Raw genomic sequence first — 14158 nt, 5'->3', positions numbered from 1 at the left:
CATGTTTGACAGGATAAATAGGAAAACAAAAAAGGAATAAATTGGCACTCTCTTGCTGAAAGTTCAACTAGAACATTGACAGCACTCTTGTGTCTGTGTGATAAATATGAAGCTACAACCAGCAGGCGGCTAACTTAGCTTAGCATACACACTGCTAACGGAAGGAAACTGCTGTCCAAAGGTGCCAAAATGTACCTGCAAACATCTCTGAAGCTCACTAATTATATTTTGTTTAATCCGTACAAATATGTGTGGAAGACTTACAAACTAGATACATTTGAATTAGTAAGCTTTAGAGGTGCTGGTAGGTGAATTTTGTCACTTTTGGATAGAGCTAGGCTAGCCGCTTCCCTCTGTTACCAGTCTTTATGCTAAGCTAAATTAGCCGACTGTAGTAGTTTCACATTGACCATGCAGACAGGAGAGAGGTTGTTATCTCTAATGATAAAGTGTATTTTGTTACCAAAATATTGTACAAACTCATTCAACATTTGGTTTGTAGAACCAAACTAGCACAGTTTGGTTCAGAGAATTCTAGTTCAGCATTTTGTTTACCAGCATGTCAGATTCATTTCTATATTAACGGATGATAAAATGTGATGACAACTCTGTAAAGCCATCCAAGTTTAGTAACGGCAGCTTTATTTTTGGTAGTTTAAAGTCCTGAGAGAGGTTTTAGAGGTCAAAGTAAATCTGAACAAAGTAACGGTGAATATTTTAGCTGTCAGAAAATGCTGCTCACAGCCTCTCAGTCCTATCACAGAACTAGTTTTTTGCCTCTAGTCGAAATCGCTGCTTGTGTTCAGGGCTTGTGGTGATATCAGGCACCCTCGTGAACAAATGACTGAATGATATTCCGCTGTGGTTATTTGTGATTTCTTTGTAATCGTCATCTGCCCGACTGTCCCCTGCTGAATCTCTCTCCATCGTCTAGCTGCCTGTGTATCACTGCCTTTTCAAGCAGATCTGGGATTTTTTTTTGCGTCTGTTGTGTAAACTGTGTTCAGTGCTTCTCCACTAATTCAGGCCTTGAGATGAACGCGGCACTGAGCAGGAATCAAAGCGGCCCATCACACGTTTGGCTTTAAAGTGGCTTGCCTTTTGACTTTGCTTGGACTCGTTTTCTTACAATAGTTCCTCCAAAAACTGCTTGTGTGTACTGTATGTGAGAAGTTGTTTACATTGTGGAACTGTTTGTGTTTGAAAAATGTTTTTTTTGTTGTTTTTTTTTTTTTTTTTTAGAATAAAGAAATGACCAAATAACACAGCCTTAAAGCGGTTTATCTACACAGACTATATTGAGGTTTTCTGTGATTTTAGGGTCTGGATCTTATTACGTTGGGATACATTTTAGCTCAACAGCATGAAGGAAACTGTTACCTGTGAGCTTCATGTGCACATCATTCTGGTTTTAAATGCCAAGTCTTGTCAAAACACCATCTGTTGACTCCCAACAGGTTCGGCCACCTGCAGCTCCCACATTCCTGAGCGGGGCTTTACCTGCATACACGGCTTAATGGGATACAGTCATTTTAACACCTTATCATGATTGAAATGCCTTCTCTTCACGTCAATCGTTTATAGGTTAAAACGTTTTTTTGCTTTTACTTAACATTGATACGGTAAATGTTGATAAATGGAACTGCACACTTGTTTAGACAGGTTCCCTGTAACCTCGCTGTTACTGCGCAAGTCTGTCTGCTAATGGCTACAGACGCCAGAACGTGAAGGCGTTTAAGGGTTTTTGAGTGACCTGGTATACTTTGATGTTTTTAGGATTTTTTAGCGATGTTGATGATATTTTGAATTACATACTACAGTATGAAGTTTTTTTTCTAGTTTTTGAGTGACATACTATAATATGTTTTTGATTTTTTTTTATAAATGACACACCATACTATGATTTTTTAAAATTTTTTGAGTGACATACTATACTTTGATGTTTTTATGATTTTTTAGAGACATACTATATTATGGGGTTTTTTTTTAACTTCTTTTAAGCGACGTAGTATAGTATGTTTTTTTTTTCAAGTTTTTGAGTGACATACTATAGTATGATGTTTTTATGATTATTTAAGTTCCATACTCCTCTATGTGGGGTTTTTCTTTTCTTTTTCTTTGCAACATACTATACTAAGGCCCTTTTTATTATATTTTGAGTCATACTATAGTATGACATTTTTATGATTTTTTAAATACCATACTATAGTCTGATATTTGAGTTTTTGAGTGATATACTATAGTATGACTTTAAATGATTTTTTTTGCAGCATGCTATACTATGAAGTTTTCATGACTTTTTTTGAGCGCCATAGAATACTATGATGTTTTTAGGATTTTTTGGCGGCATACTATATTATGACATTTTTTACACTTTTTGAGTGACATACTATAGTATGACATTTTTTATTATTTTTTGAGCGCCATAGTATACTTTGATGTTCTTGGGATTTTTTGGCAGCATATGATACAATGACATTTTTGATATTTTGAGTGACATACTATACTATGATAATTTTTGATTCTTTTAAGCGACATAATATAGTGTGATGTTTTGTCGAGTTTTTGAGTGAGATACTATAGTATGATGTTTATATGATTATTTAAGCACCATACTCTACTATGACAAGTTGTTGGGTTTTTTTAAAATGATTTTTTAAATGCCATACTATAGTATGCTATTTTTGAGTTTTTGAGTGATACACTTTAGTATGAATTTTTTTTTAGGATTTTTTGAGTGACATACTATACTTTGATGTTTTTATGATTTTTTAGAGACATACTATATTATGGGTTTTTTTAACTTCTTTTAAGCGACGTAGTATAGTATGTTTTTTTTTCAAGTTTTTGAGTGACATACTATAGTATGATGTTTTTATGATTATTTAAGTTCCATGCTCCTCTATGTGGGGTTTTTCTTTTCTTTTTCTTTGCAACATACTATACTATGACGTTTTTAATTATATTTTGAGTCATACTATAGTATGACATTTTTATGATTTTTTAAATACCATACTATAGTCTGATATTTGAGTTTTTGAGTGATATACTATAGTATGACTTTAAATGATTTTTTTTGCAGCATGCTATACTATGAAGTTTTCATGACTTTTTTTGAGCGCCATAGAATACTATGATGTTTTTAGGATTTTTTGGCGGCATACTATATTATGACATTTTTTACACTTTTTGAGTGACATACTATAGTATGACATTTTTTACACTTTTTGGGTGACATACTATAGTATGACATTTTTTATTATTTTTTGAGCGCCATAGTATACTATGATGTTCTTGGGATTTTTTGGCAGCATATGATACAATGACATTTTTGATATTTTGAGTGACATACTATACTATGATAATTTTTGATTCTTTTAAGCGACATAATATAGTGTGATGTTTTGTCGAGTTTTTGAGTGAGATACTATAGTATGATGTTTATATGATTATTTAAGCACCATACTCTACTATGACAAGTTGTTGGGTTTTTTTAAAATGATTTTTTAAATGCCATACTATAGTATGCTATTTTTGAGTTTTTGAGTGATACACTTTAGTATGAATTTTTTTAGGATTTTTGAGTTACATACTATACTTTGATGTTTTATGATTTTTAGAGACATACTATATTATGGGGTTTTTTTTTAACTTCTTTTAAGCGACGTAGTATAGTATGTTTTTTTTTCAAGTTTTTGAGTGACATACTATAGTATGATGTTTTTATGATTATTTAAGTTCCATGCTCCTCTATGTGGGGTTTTTCTTTTCTTTTTCTTTGCAACATACTATACTATGACGTTTTTAATTATATTTTGAGTCATACTATAGTATGACATTTTTATGATTTTTTAAATACCATACTATAGTCTGATATTTGAGTTTTTGAGTGATATACTATAGTATGACTTTAAATGATTTTTTTTGCAGCATGCTATACTATGAAGTTTTCATGACTTTTTTTGAGCGCCATAGAATACTGTGATGTTTTTAGGATTTTTTGGCGGCATACTATATTATGACATTTTTTACACTTTTTGAGTGACATACTATAGTATGACATTTTTTATTATTTTTTGAGCGCCATAGTATACTATGATGTTCTTGGGATTTTTTGGCAGCATATGATACAATGACATTTTTTATATTTTGAGTGACATACTATACTATGATAATTTTTGATTCTTTTAAGCGACATAATATAGTGTGATGTTTTGTCGAGTTTTTGAGTGAGATACTATAGTATGATGTTTATATGATTATTTAAGCACCATACTCTACTATGACAAATTGTTGGGTTTTTTTAAAATGATTTTTTAAATGCCATACTATAGTATGCTATTTTTGAGTTTTTGAGTGATACACTTTAGTATGAATTTTTTTTTAGGATTTTTTGAGTTACATACTATACTTTGATGTTTTTATGATTTTTTAGAGACATACTATATTATGGGTTTTTTTTTAAACTTCTTTTAAGCGACGTAGTATAGTATGTTTTTTTTTCAAGTTTTTGAGTGACATACTATAGTATGATGTTTTTATGATTATTTAAGTTCCATGCTCCTCTATGTAGGGTTTTTCTTTTCTTTTTCTTTGCAACATACTATACTATGACGTTTTTAATTATATTTTGAGTCATACTATAGTATGACATTTTTATGATTTTTTAAATACCATACTATTGTCTGATATTTGAGTTTTTGAGTGATATACTATAGTATGACTTTAAATGATTTTTTTTGCAGCATGCTATACTATGAAGTTTTCATGACTTTTTTTGAGCGCCATAGAATACTGTGATGTTTTTAGGATTTTTTGGCGGCATACTATATTATGACATTTTTACACTTTTGAGTGACATACTATAGTATGACATTTTATTATTTTTTGAGCGCCATAGTATACTATGATGTTCTTGGGATTTTTTGGCAGCATATGATACAATGACATTTTTGATATTTTGAGTGACATACTATACTATGATAATTTTTGATTCTTTTAAGCGACATAATATAGTGTGATGTTTTGTCGAGTTTTTGAGTGAGATACTATAGTATGATGTTTATATGATTATTTAAGCACCATACTCTACTATGACAAATTGTTGGGTTTTTTTAAAATGATTTTTTAAATGCCATACTATAGTATGCTATTTTTGAGTTTTTGAGTGATACACTTTAGTATGAATTTTTTTTTAGGATTTTTTGAGTTACATACTATACTTTGATGTTTTTATGATTTTTTAGAGACATACTATATTATGGGGTTTTTTTTAACTTCTTTTAAGCGACGTAGTATAGTATGTTTTTTTTTCAAGTTTTTGAGTGACATACTATAGTATGATGTTTTTATGATTATTTAAGTTCCATGCTCCTCTATGTAGGGTTTTTCTTTTCTTTTTCTTTGCAACATACTATACTATGACGTTTTTAATTATATTTTGAGTCATAATATAGTATGACATTTTTATGATTTTTTAAATACCATACTATTGTCTGATATTTGAGTTTTTGAGTGATATACTATAGTATGACTTTAAATGATTTTTTTTGCAGCATGCTATACTATGAAGTTTTCATGACTTTTTTTGAGCGCCATAGAATACTGTGATGTTTTTAGGATTTTTTGGCAGCATACTATATTATGACATTTTTTACACTTTTTGAGTGACATACTATAGTATGACATTTTTTATTATTTTTTGAGCGCCATAGTATACTATGATGTTCTTGGGATTTTTTGGCAGCATATGATACAATGACATTTTTGATATTTTGAGTGACATACTATACTATGATAATTTTTGATTCTTTTAAGCGACATAATATAGTGTGATGTTTTGTCGAGTTTTTGAGTGAGATACTATAGTATGATGTTTATATGATTATTTAAGCACCATACTCTACTATGACAAATTGTTGGGTTTTTTTAAAATGATTTTTTAAATGCCATACTGTAGTATGCTATTTTTGAGTTTTTGAGTGATACACTATAGTATGACTTTTTTTTAGGATTTTTTGAGTTACATACTATAGTATGCTGTTTTAATGATTTTTTAAATGCCATACTGTAGTATGATATCTTTACCACACATGTTGGTAATTAGATGAATTGCAAATTTGTTAATTTGCATAACTACAGTTAAATAATGGCAGCTAATTTTGTGGCTCGCTCTTTTAGCGGTACACTAGAATCTAGTTTTATTATTTTAGTTTGGATTGTACTACATATTATATACTATATTATGCCTATTGCAAAATAAAGTTTGTCTCCACTGGGAACTTGGAGCTGACAGGCAGTGAAGTGGAGGGTATACACAGTCATACAGGGTGCACCCACCAATCAGCCATGTGAATATACACCCACTGTCTCCTTGGTAACGTCTCTTTACGCAAAAGTAGCAAAACAAAAATGCAGAAATACTCTGTCACAAGTAACAGTGCTGCATTTTAATTTGAATTTAAAAGTATTACCATCAACATATACTTTAAAGCAGCAAAAATAAAAGTACTCTTTATGCAGAATGTGGCCATTTTTTGGAATTATATATACATATATATATATATATATAATTATTGATGCATGAATGTGTTCATACTTAAATGTTGCAGCTGGTAAAAAGCGGGGAGGGGGACTTTAATTAGTTTATATTGCTCAATTTGTATCAATTACACCATAATTTCTTAGTTGATTATAAATTATATTAATAATCACAATCTGTAAAGTAAAAGTACAATATTTGCCTCCAAGATGGAGTGGAGTAGAAGTACAAAGTGGCATCAAATGGAAATGCTCAAGTTAAGTACAATACTACAGTAAAGCAAGGCTCTCACAATTCTAGACAGAATTTAAAAACTTTTCCATGACTTTTCAAGTACCCAAATGTATTTATTTTTCCTTGCTATACTTGCCAAGCGTTCTTTCAAACATATCAGTCTTTTGAAACATTATTTCAGCTAGCTGCCATTCATAAAGGGGGAGACGAAAACAGGTGAAGGAAATTAAGAAACACTGTCAAAATTGACAGCTACTGAAAATAAATTTGCCATTATGTTACATGGACATTATGCAAAGAAAGAAATACTGTAACAATTTCATTACACACAGCAAAAATCAACGAGTTTCCCAAAACTTTCAATGGTTTTTGCAAATTACATGACACTATAAGACCTTCTGCTGTGGTTACTTGGTGGCTCAGCAGGTGATTAACCCTTTTTACAGCAGAGATTTTAACATGTCACAGTAGGAAAAGCAAAGCTAAATATTCAGTAAAATTAATGATACCTGCATTCATCTTAAAGCTCTGGCATTATCCATGCTGGCTCACTGGGACACTTCTGAACTGAGCCATCGTTAATGTTATCAGTGTCACCTGTGCTTTTCCCAAAATGTTTGCTCTGAAGAGAGTCCATCCAGCCGTGGATGTTGAGTAAAATGAATTCAAACATACATTGCTTTTATGCTGCAGAACAACAAACATCCTGCACAGGAAGTGCTGTCAGAAACGATCATTAAAAAAAAAGATATACTTACATGTAAGTGGAGCAGCGCTCCTTTGATCCTCACGAAAACTTCATGCACACCTGAAAGTGACCCACTTGTAATTTCCACACAGACTTACACACCTGCACAGGAAACAGTAAGTTAACGCCCCCTTCTGCTGATGTGGAGCATCATTTGTGTCTCAAAAAAAAAAAAAAGGATTTGGACCAGCAGCATGTTTTTAACTTTATGCTGAATCTGAAAATCATTTTTTACAGCCTTTGAGCTCCTGATAAAAATACTGTGTTGAAAGCTGTTGCAGCAATTCATAAGTTTCAGATATTCAATCATATTCAAGCAGTTATATTCAATAATAATAATGTTCATATTCATAATATCTTAATATTCATAAGTATTAATAGTAATAATCATAATATTCAAGCAGATAATCTTTTTTCTCTAAAGGGTGTTAAACTGATACTTAAAGGGACAGTTCACCCCCAAATCAAAAGACAATGCACAAACTTTGTTGTGAGCAGTTTTATTTTGAAACTATTTTCTTTATACCAAACTACGTCTGCAAATCGTTTCACCGCACAGGAGAAAGTGTGCATCTACTAACAGCTCACATTAATGTTTTTATTTTGCTCTGTCACAAGCATGAGCCGCTATGAGTAGATGCACGTCGCCCTCTGCGCAACGATACAGTCGGTGGGTGTAGATCGGAAGAAAGAAAATAGTTCTAACATAAAACTTCTCACAACAAAGATTGCGGATTATTTTGAGCATCTGGGTCATGATTTCCAGATAGACACATTGCTGTTGAATTTTTCACGTTTTTTTGCTGCAGTGCTGCATTGAGTGAGTTTAAAACAAATATTTAAAAACATGCTGAGCTTGTGAGAAAACCCTGATTTGTTGGGACTGTTGGGCACAGCAGGGATGTTATAAAGAAGGGAACAACCGTTGACTTCCACTGACCCTGCTGAAGCAAAGCACTGATTCTCCGCGACACTTCAGGACTGCGTTCAATCACAACTTTGAGGCCAACATGGAAAAGAAGAGCTCAAAAACTCTGAACATCATCACATCCCTGAAACCCTCAGACAGACATGATGAGAGCTACTAAACAGACGTCGCTATGAAACTTTGCCAAGAGCATCCAGTCATCTCATTTCTCTTTCTTTTGGCATCATGTATTTCAGAGTCAGACTATCATTATATCATTGTTTTTATTACTATCATTGTAATTTTTCATCATTTCATCTTTGCACAAAAAAAACAAACAAATAATACATTTTTTCAGGAGTTGATCACCCCTCCCAACCCCCAAACCCACCACTACAGTTACAGTTTGCTCAAAACACATTTAAAATCAATGTAAATTACAGCAATGTAAAACAAAAAAATAATGTAAAATAAAATCAACCCTGAAAGAGATAATATAACAGCAACAGCCAGAATAATAATTAGAATCCAATACCCAGCACCTTAATACAATGATCAACTTTTAAAAGAAAAAAATCTGACGTATTAAAAACTGAAAGTAAAATAATAAAAACGACAGTGTGTCATTGTGAGAGAAAGAACAGAAAAAGTGTTAAGTTACAACCAGCTGACGGGACCTGGCGTTGTCCCCATCGCCACCTTTCTTTAACCCCCGCATGTGCGTGTGTGTGTGTGTGTGTGTGTGTGTGTTTGTGTTTGTGTTTCTTCTGCTTCGACAAACTGGAGCGTCGACGTAAAAGTGAGAGAAAGGAAGTGACGTCTTCTGGTTTTGAACGTGAACTCTGATATGAGAACGTTTTGGCGAAGAAGTCTTTTCTCTCTGCTTCAAGCCATTCTGGACCGATAAGGCCTTTAAAAAGAACAGACAGATGAAAAACAAAAGAAAAAATGGCCGAAAATGAACGAGCAGTAGTCGTCACCACCACCACCACCAACATCATTAAATACACCGATAACTGCTGTCTGCGCTCGGGGCTGGGGTTTAATGCGATACACTGTGTTAAATGTGTGTGTTAAAGGTGCACTACACCGAAAAGGCAGCAATGATATGATCCGACGTGACCCTTCACACCCCCCGTCCACCCTCCCCTCCCGACCCGAAAAAATCCAAATCTGTACAAACCCAAAAATTTCCAACGACACAAAAATATATTATCAAATCAAAAGTAGAAGAAGAAAATAATTCACCATTCGTTGTCGTCGTTGTCGATTCTTCCTTTTTTTTCTTCCTTTTTTTTCTCTTTTTTTTTTCCAGTGATCTTTTTATAATACACTCACACACACACATACTGTTTGTTACATACTCCAAAGACACCGTTTTTGTGTGTTTGCTCTTTGGGAACACGTGTAGCAGAGTGGGGATGGTGAGTGGGTGAGGGGAGGGAGGGAGGGGGTAAGAAATGCGTCGGTTCAGGGTTGACATTCTGGATATGAAGGCGTGATGCCAACCGAAGTGATACCAACATAAAAAATAAAAAGTACAAATAAAATCATTCGAGCATTTATGTGCTGACAACAAAAAAAAAAACCCAAATTTAAATCTACAAAGAAAGGCAACGTAAAATCCATCGACAACAACCCCCCGTCTACGAACTGTCCTTCCCTCCCCAGTTTGCCTCTCTTTTCCAGTGCACAACTCTTTTAAAAAAGCCATAAAAGAAGAAGAAACTAAAAATTTCCAAAAATAACAAAAGTACGGACTTGAAGGGAAGCCCGAAACAATCGACACCGAGTCTGACTGGACTCCTCGGACTTGAACTAAAAATGAAGAACAAAAAGGGAGTGAAGAGGCGAAACAGATGGATGTGTTTGTGCTGAGTTCAGTTTGAAATTAGAGGGAGAGGCGGTGGTGTGTGTGTGTGTGTGTGTGTGTGTGTGTGTGTGTGTGTGAAGGGAAGGGAAGGCGGTGAAAGGATGGATCAAGTGGATTTTTTAAAGTTCATTTTGGGGCAGGAGGGGAGGTTTTGGGTGGGCAGGTGGAGAGGGTCCTTTAACCAACAACAGCAGAGTTCCTCCATCCAAAGTCCATCTCAAAGTGTGTGTGTGTGTGTGTGTGTGTGTGTGTGTGTGTGTAAGAGTGTGTGTGAGTGTGTGTGAGTGTGTGAGAGAGTCAGTGGGCTTCAGTGACCAATAGTCCTGGCTCAGTTGGAGTCCATTCAGTTTTGGAGGAGATCAGATTCAATCAAAACTCCGTTTGAGTTTTCCAGCAAAAGTAAGGCTCCGCACTTCCCGTCAATCATCGCCACTTGTTAGAGATTCAGAGAGAAAGGTTTTTTTTTTCAGCCATTGCTCCGCTCTGTGTGTCCTCCCTCCCACCCAAAAAACACCTGGCAGCAGAGCCGTGCAGAAAAACTGAATAAATAGCAGGAAGAAGTGACAGGAGTGGTCAAAGTGATCAAAGTGTGACTACTAAAAAACAGAGAGCAGATCGGACATGCAGAAGAGTGGAACGTCTAAGTAGAACGTGACAAATAAAAAAAAAAAAAACAGCAGGGAAGAGAGAAGACCTCGGTCTATAAGTACTTCACAACTCAGCTCAGAGTTTCTAGTGGCAGGGCCTCGTGAACTTAAGGAACAAAACTTCTAGAAAAGAAACGTTTTCTAGTCTCAGAGAACCAATAGCCCTACGTCAGACCTTTGTCCAGATAACAATCGTGTTATTTTTAAAGTGATCCCGCCCTTCAGCTTACCTTCTGACCTCCACAGTTCCCCGCCCCGCTTACAGCATCTTCATCCTCACTCCCTTCACCCTCCCTCCTCCAACCTCCTAATCTCATCTCTCCTCGCTGCTCCTCCGCACTCACAGTTTGAGCTCGTTGGCAATCTTTGAGGCAATGTTCTTGAAGGCGATGGACGTGCCTGAGATCCGTTTGAAGCGCACGCCGTTGAGGGAGAGCCGCGGCAGCTTGCACACCTCCATCTCCCACTGGACGAAGTCGTCGCGCGCCGGGTTGCCCGACACACACAGCAGCATGTAGCGCTCGCGCAGCTCGTACTCGCAGCTGTTGGAGTCGAGCACCTTGCGGATCTCGCGCATCATCTCCATGGGCTCCATGGACGACGTGGTCTTCATGGACCAGGTGAAACGCAGCGAGCGAGGCTTGGCTGAGTCCTTCTGGCTTCCGATAGCCGGAGGGGTGCCGGTGCCACCTGAGGGGGGAGGAGAGGAGAGACAGAGTGGTGAGAGGGAGAGAAATGAGAGTAATGAAGAGACGAGAGAGGGAAACAACTGATAGATCCGATAAGAGATGAAAAATTACAGAGCGGATGCGAGAGCCCGAGAGTCATGAGAGGACGTGACAGAAGACAGGAAAAGAGAATTAAGTGACGAGGACAACGATGGGAGACGAAAGCAAAAAAAGAAGAATGAAAAATGATACATATGAAAGGCCTTTAAAACAACAGCTTGGGGACATTTGATGTGACGTGTTCGCCTGACATCACTACATCAAATCACAAATGTCGACAGACTACTGCGCACAGAGATGAGCTGTGATGGTGGAGCATCAATACGTCATATAGCACAAAACGTTTCACTTTTAGCTGCAGCCGTTTCAGTCGTACTCCAAAATGCCTCAGTGGCGGTCCTCTTTACTAAGCTGGGTTCATGCTTGCCTTAGCGTGCCTGATGCAAGGCAGCCAAAAATGAGGTCATCACGAATTTTGCATGAAGTGCAACATCAATTTTCTTGGGTTGTGTTCAGGCGCCTTTCTCAAATTGGTTTTGAAAAATGGGTAAAGGGCGATGACCAACCTGGCAAGAATGCCACAAGAATTGCAAGAAATTAGAAAACGATAAGAAGAAAATTACCTTAAAATAGTTTTAGATGGGAGGATTATTGGAAACGTAATGTAAGGGGAAAATGTCCAGAAAATTTTAATTGTAAATATAATACTTGTATCATTATAGTTACGTTAAAAAAAACAAACATTTTCAGCACATTTTAGGTCATTTTCTAGTTTGACTGACTTTTTTAACGCTTATTTTATAGGTCATTTCTTTTCAAATATCTTGTTTAGTTGCTCACTGCCTTCTCCCCATGGTTTTGAAAGACATCAAAACAATTTGCCCAGGCTTCAGAGGGTTAATATTGCACTTTGAACAGAATCCTTTAATGTTGTTAATAGTTAAGTCTCTCTCTACCTGTGAAAGGTCAGTCTATCAAACTCCACAACAGACACTCAGCTGGCCTGAACTCTCTGTCAGAGGTCCCAAAATTTGAATGAGGATAAGACACGGGTCCTTATCATCGGTCCTGAGTGTTTAAAAGACCCTGCAGCCGTCTCAAATTTTTAACTCTTAAGCCAAGTTTGATAGTGATTATTTAGGTGTCATGCTTGATTCTTGGATCTCTCTGCTCCATGGTTAGACATACTTTATGTCAAAGTGCTGAGAAATGGTTCCATTTGCACTACTCTCACCTGAAGCTGAAATAAAGAACCATACTGTTTTGCAATATTAACCAGAGTAACAAGATTGTTATTAAATTAGAATATTTGGAAAATTCAGTTGTCATTATGTAATGTCCTATCACTGACCTGTTTATGCTTCTATTGACAAAATTGAAAAATAGTAATAAAACCCATCATACCAGTGTTACCAGATCCTGGTGAGGAGTTGTTCTCATCGTTGTTGGAAGAGGAGGAGAGAACACCGCCAGACGTCTTCTCTGACTTGTCCACCGTGCTGCTCAGCATAGACCTGGGTGAGGGATGGGAGGGTGGAGGAGAAGCAGAAAGGTGGGGGAAGACAAGAAGAGAAAAAGGACAGATAAAGAGATGAGAGGACAGGGTAGGAGGAGACAGAGCAGGGGGAAGGGAGGATGAGGAAGAAAGAAGAAGTGTGAATTGAGAGAATTATTTAAAAGTAGAGACAAAAAAGGAGGAGGAGGGAGAAATGGAGTGATTGAGAGGAAGAGGGAGATGATGAGGTCGTGGAAATGAATGAAGAAAAAACAAAAAAAAAAAAAAAAAATTTAAGTACCCCTTTGTGTGTTTGTGTGTGCATATCTTACCAAAACGTGTGTGTGGATTTTCATGTGTGTGCGATGCTGTAAATTTTGGAGTCTGCACACAAACACACATTTGGGTACTTCATTTCTGATTTCCCCACACACACACACACACACACACACATGCAGGTCCACCTCCACACCAGCACTCTCATTCTCTGGGATGCTACCATTCACGTCTAATCTCCCGTCCCCTGATTGGTCAAGCCGTTATCACCATCACCAACCAATTAGATCCCAGCTCGGCCCCCCCGCCCGTCTCCCAGCCATTCACAACAAGCTCAGAGATCATCTAGTGATTGGCTCCAGGCTACTGATTGGCAGGCGGTTTTGGTAGAGTCTGGGGGGTTTGTAGGGGTTTTTTCGGGCTGCACTGTATCTCACCTGCTCCCCTCATCCCGACCCTCTCCCTCATACGGACTCCTCGAGAAAAATCAACACAAGTTTAGTCTTTTTGAGGGCTTAGGGCAACAACTGGACTCTTGCACAGATAGTAAATCAGCTGGCTGGACAAAGTCACGCTGCTCGCCATGCCTGCCTGACTGTTCCAATCCAACCACGTCGAACATTGATGCCAAATCTCTTATTTCCACTCCAAGTGTTCAAAATTAAAGCCAGAGCCACCTGATGACTTCCACAGCGCAGATCCCAATGCC

The 14158-nt window shown here is 36.5% G+C and overlaps 1 protein-coding gene across 13 annotated transcripts in view; it reads right to left on the bottom strand.

Moving 5' to 3' along the window:
- Nucleotides 1–8695: 8695 nt before the first annotated feature.
- mark2b (MAP/microtubule affinity-regulating kinase 2b) overlaps nt 8696–14158 on the bottom strand; it is a 64933-nt gene continuing 59470 nt past the window's right edge. For 9 of the 13 annotated variants that reach the window (XM_088073600.1, XM_042511957.2, XM_042511959.2 and 6 more), the window contains 3 exons: nt 13887–13925; nt 13083–13192; nt 8696–11640 (listed from right to left, as the gene is read on the bottom strand). In XM_088073600.1, coding sequence (XP_087929726.1) covers nt 11291–11640; nt 13083–13192; nt 13887–13925 — 499 coding nt within the window. In that variant the 3' untranslated portion in view covers nt 8696–11290. The remainder of the gene's footprint in view (nt 11641–13082; nt 13193–13886; nt 13926–14158) is intronic. The other 4 variants (XM_042511956.2, XM_042511958.2, XM_042511960.2 and 1 more) reach the window with 2 other exon arrangements.

The sequence above is a fragment of the Plectropomus leopardus genome, chromosome 23, assembly GCF_026936395.1.
Source record: "Plectropomus leopardus strain MGB_pleo_1.0 chromosome 23, ASM2693639v1, whole genome shotgun sequence".
Classification (NCBI taxonomy): domain Eukaryota; kingdom Metazoa; phylum Chordata; class Actinopteri; order Perciformes; family Serranidae; genus Plectropomus; species Plectropomus leopardus.
The sequence above is the reverse complement of the archived record's forward strand: the minus strand, read 5'-3'. Positions and strand labels throughout refer to the sequence as shown.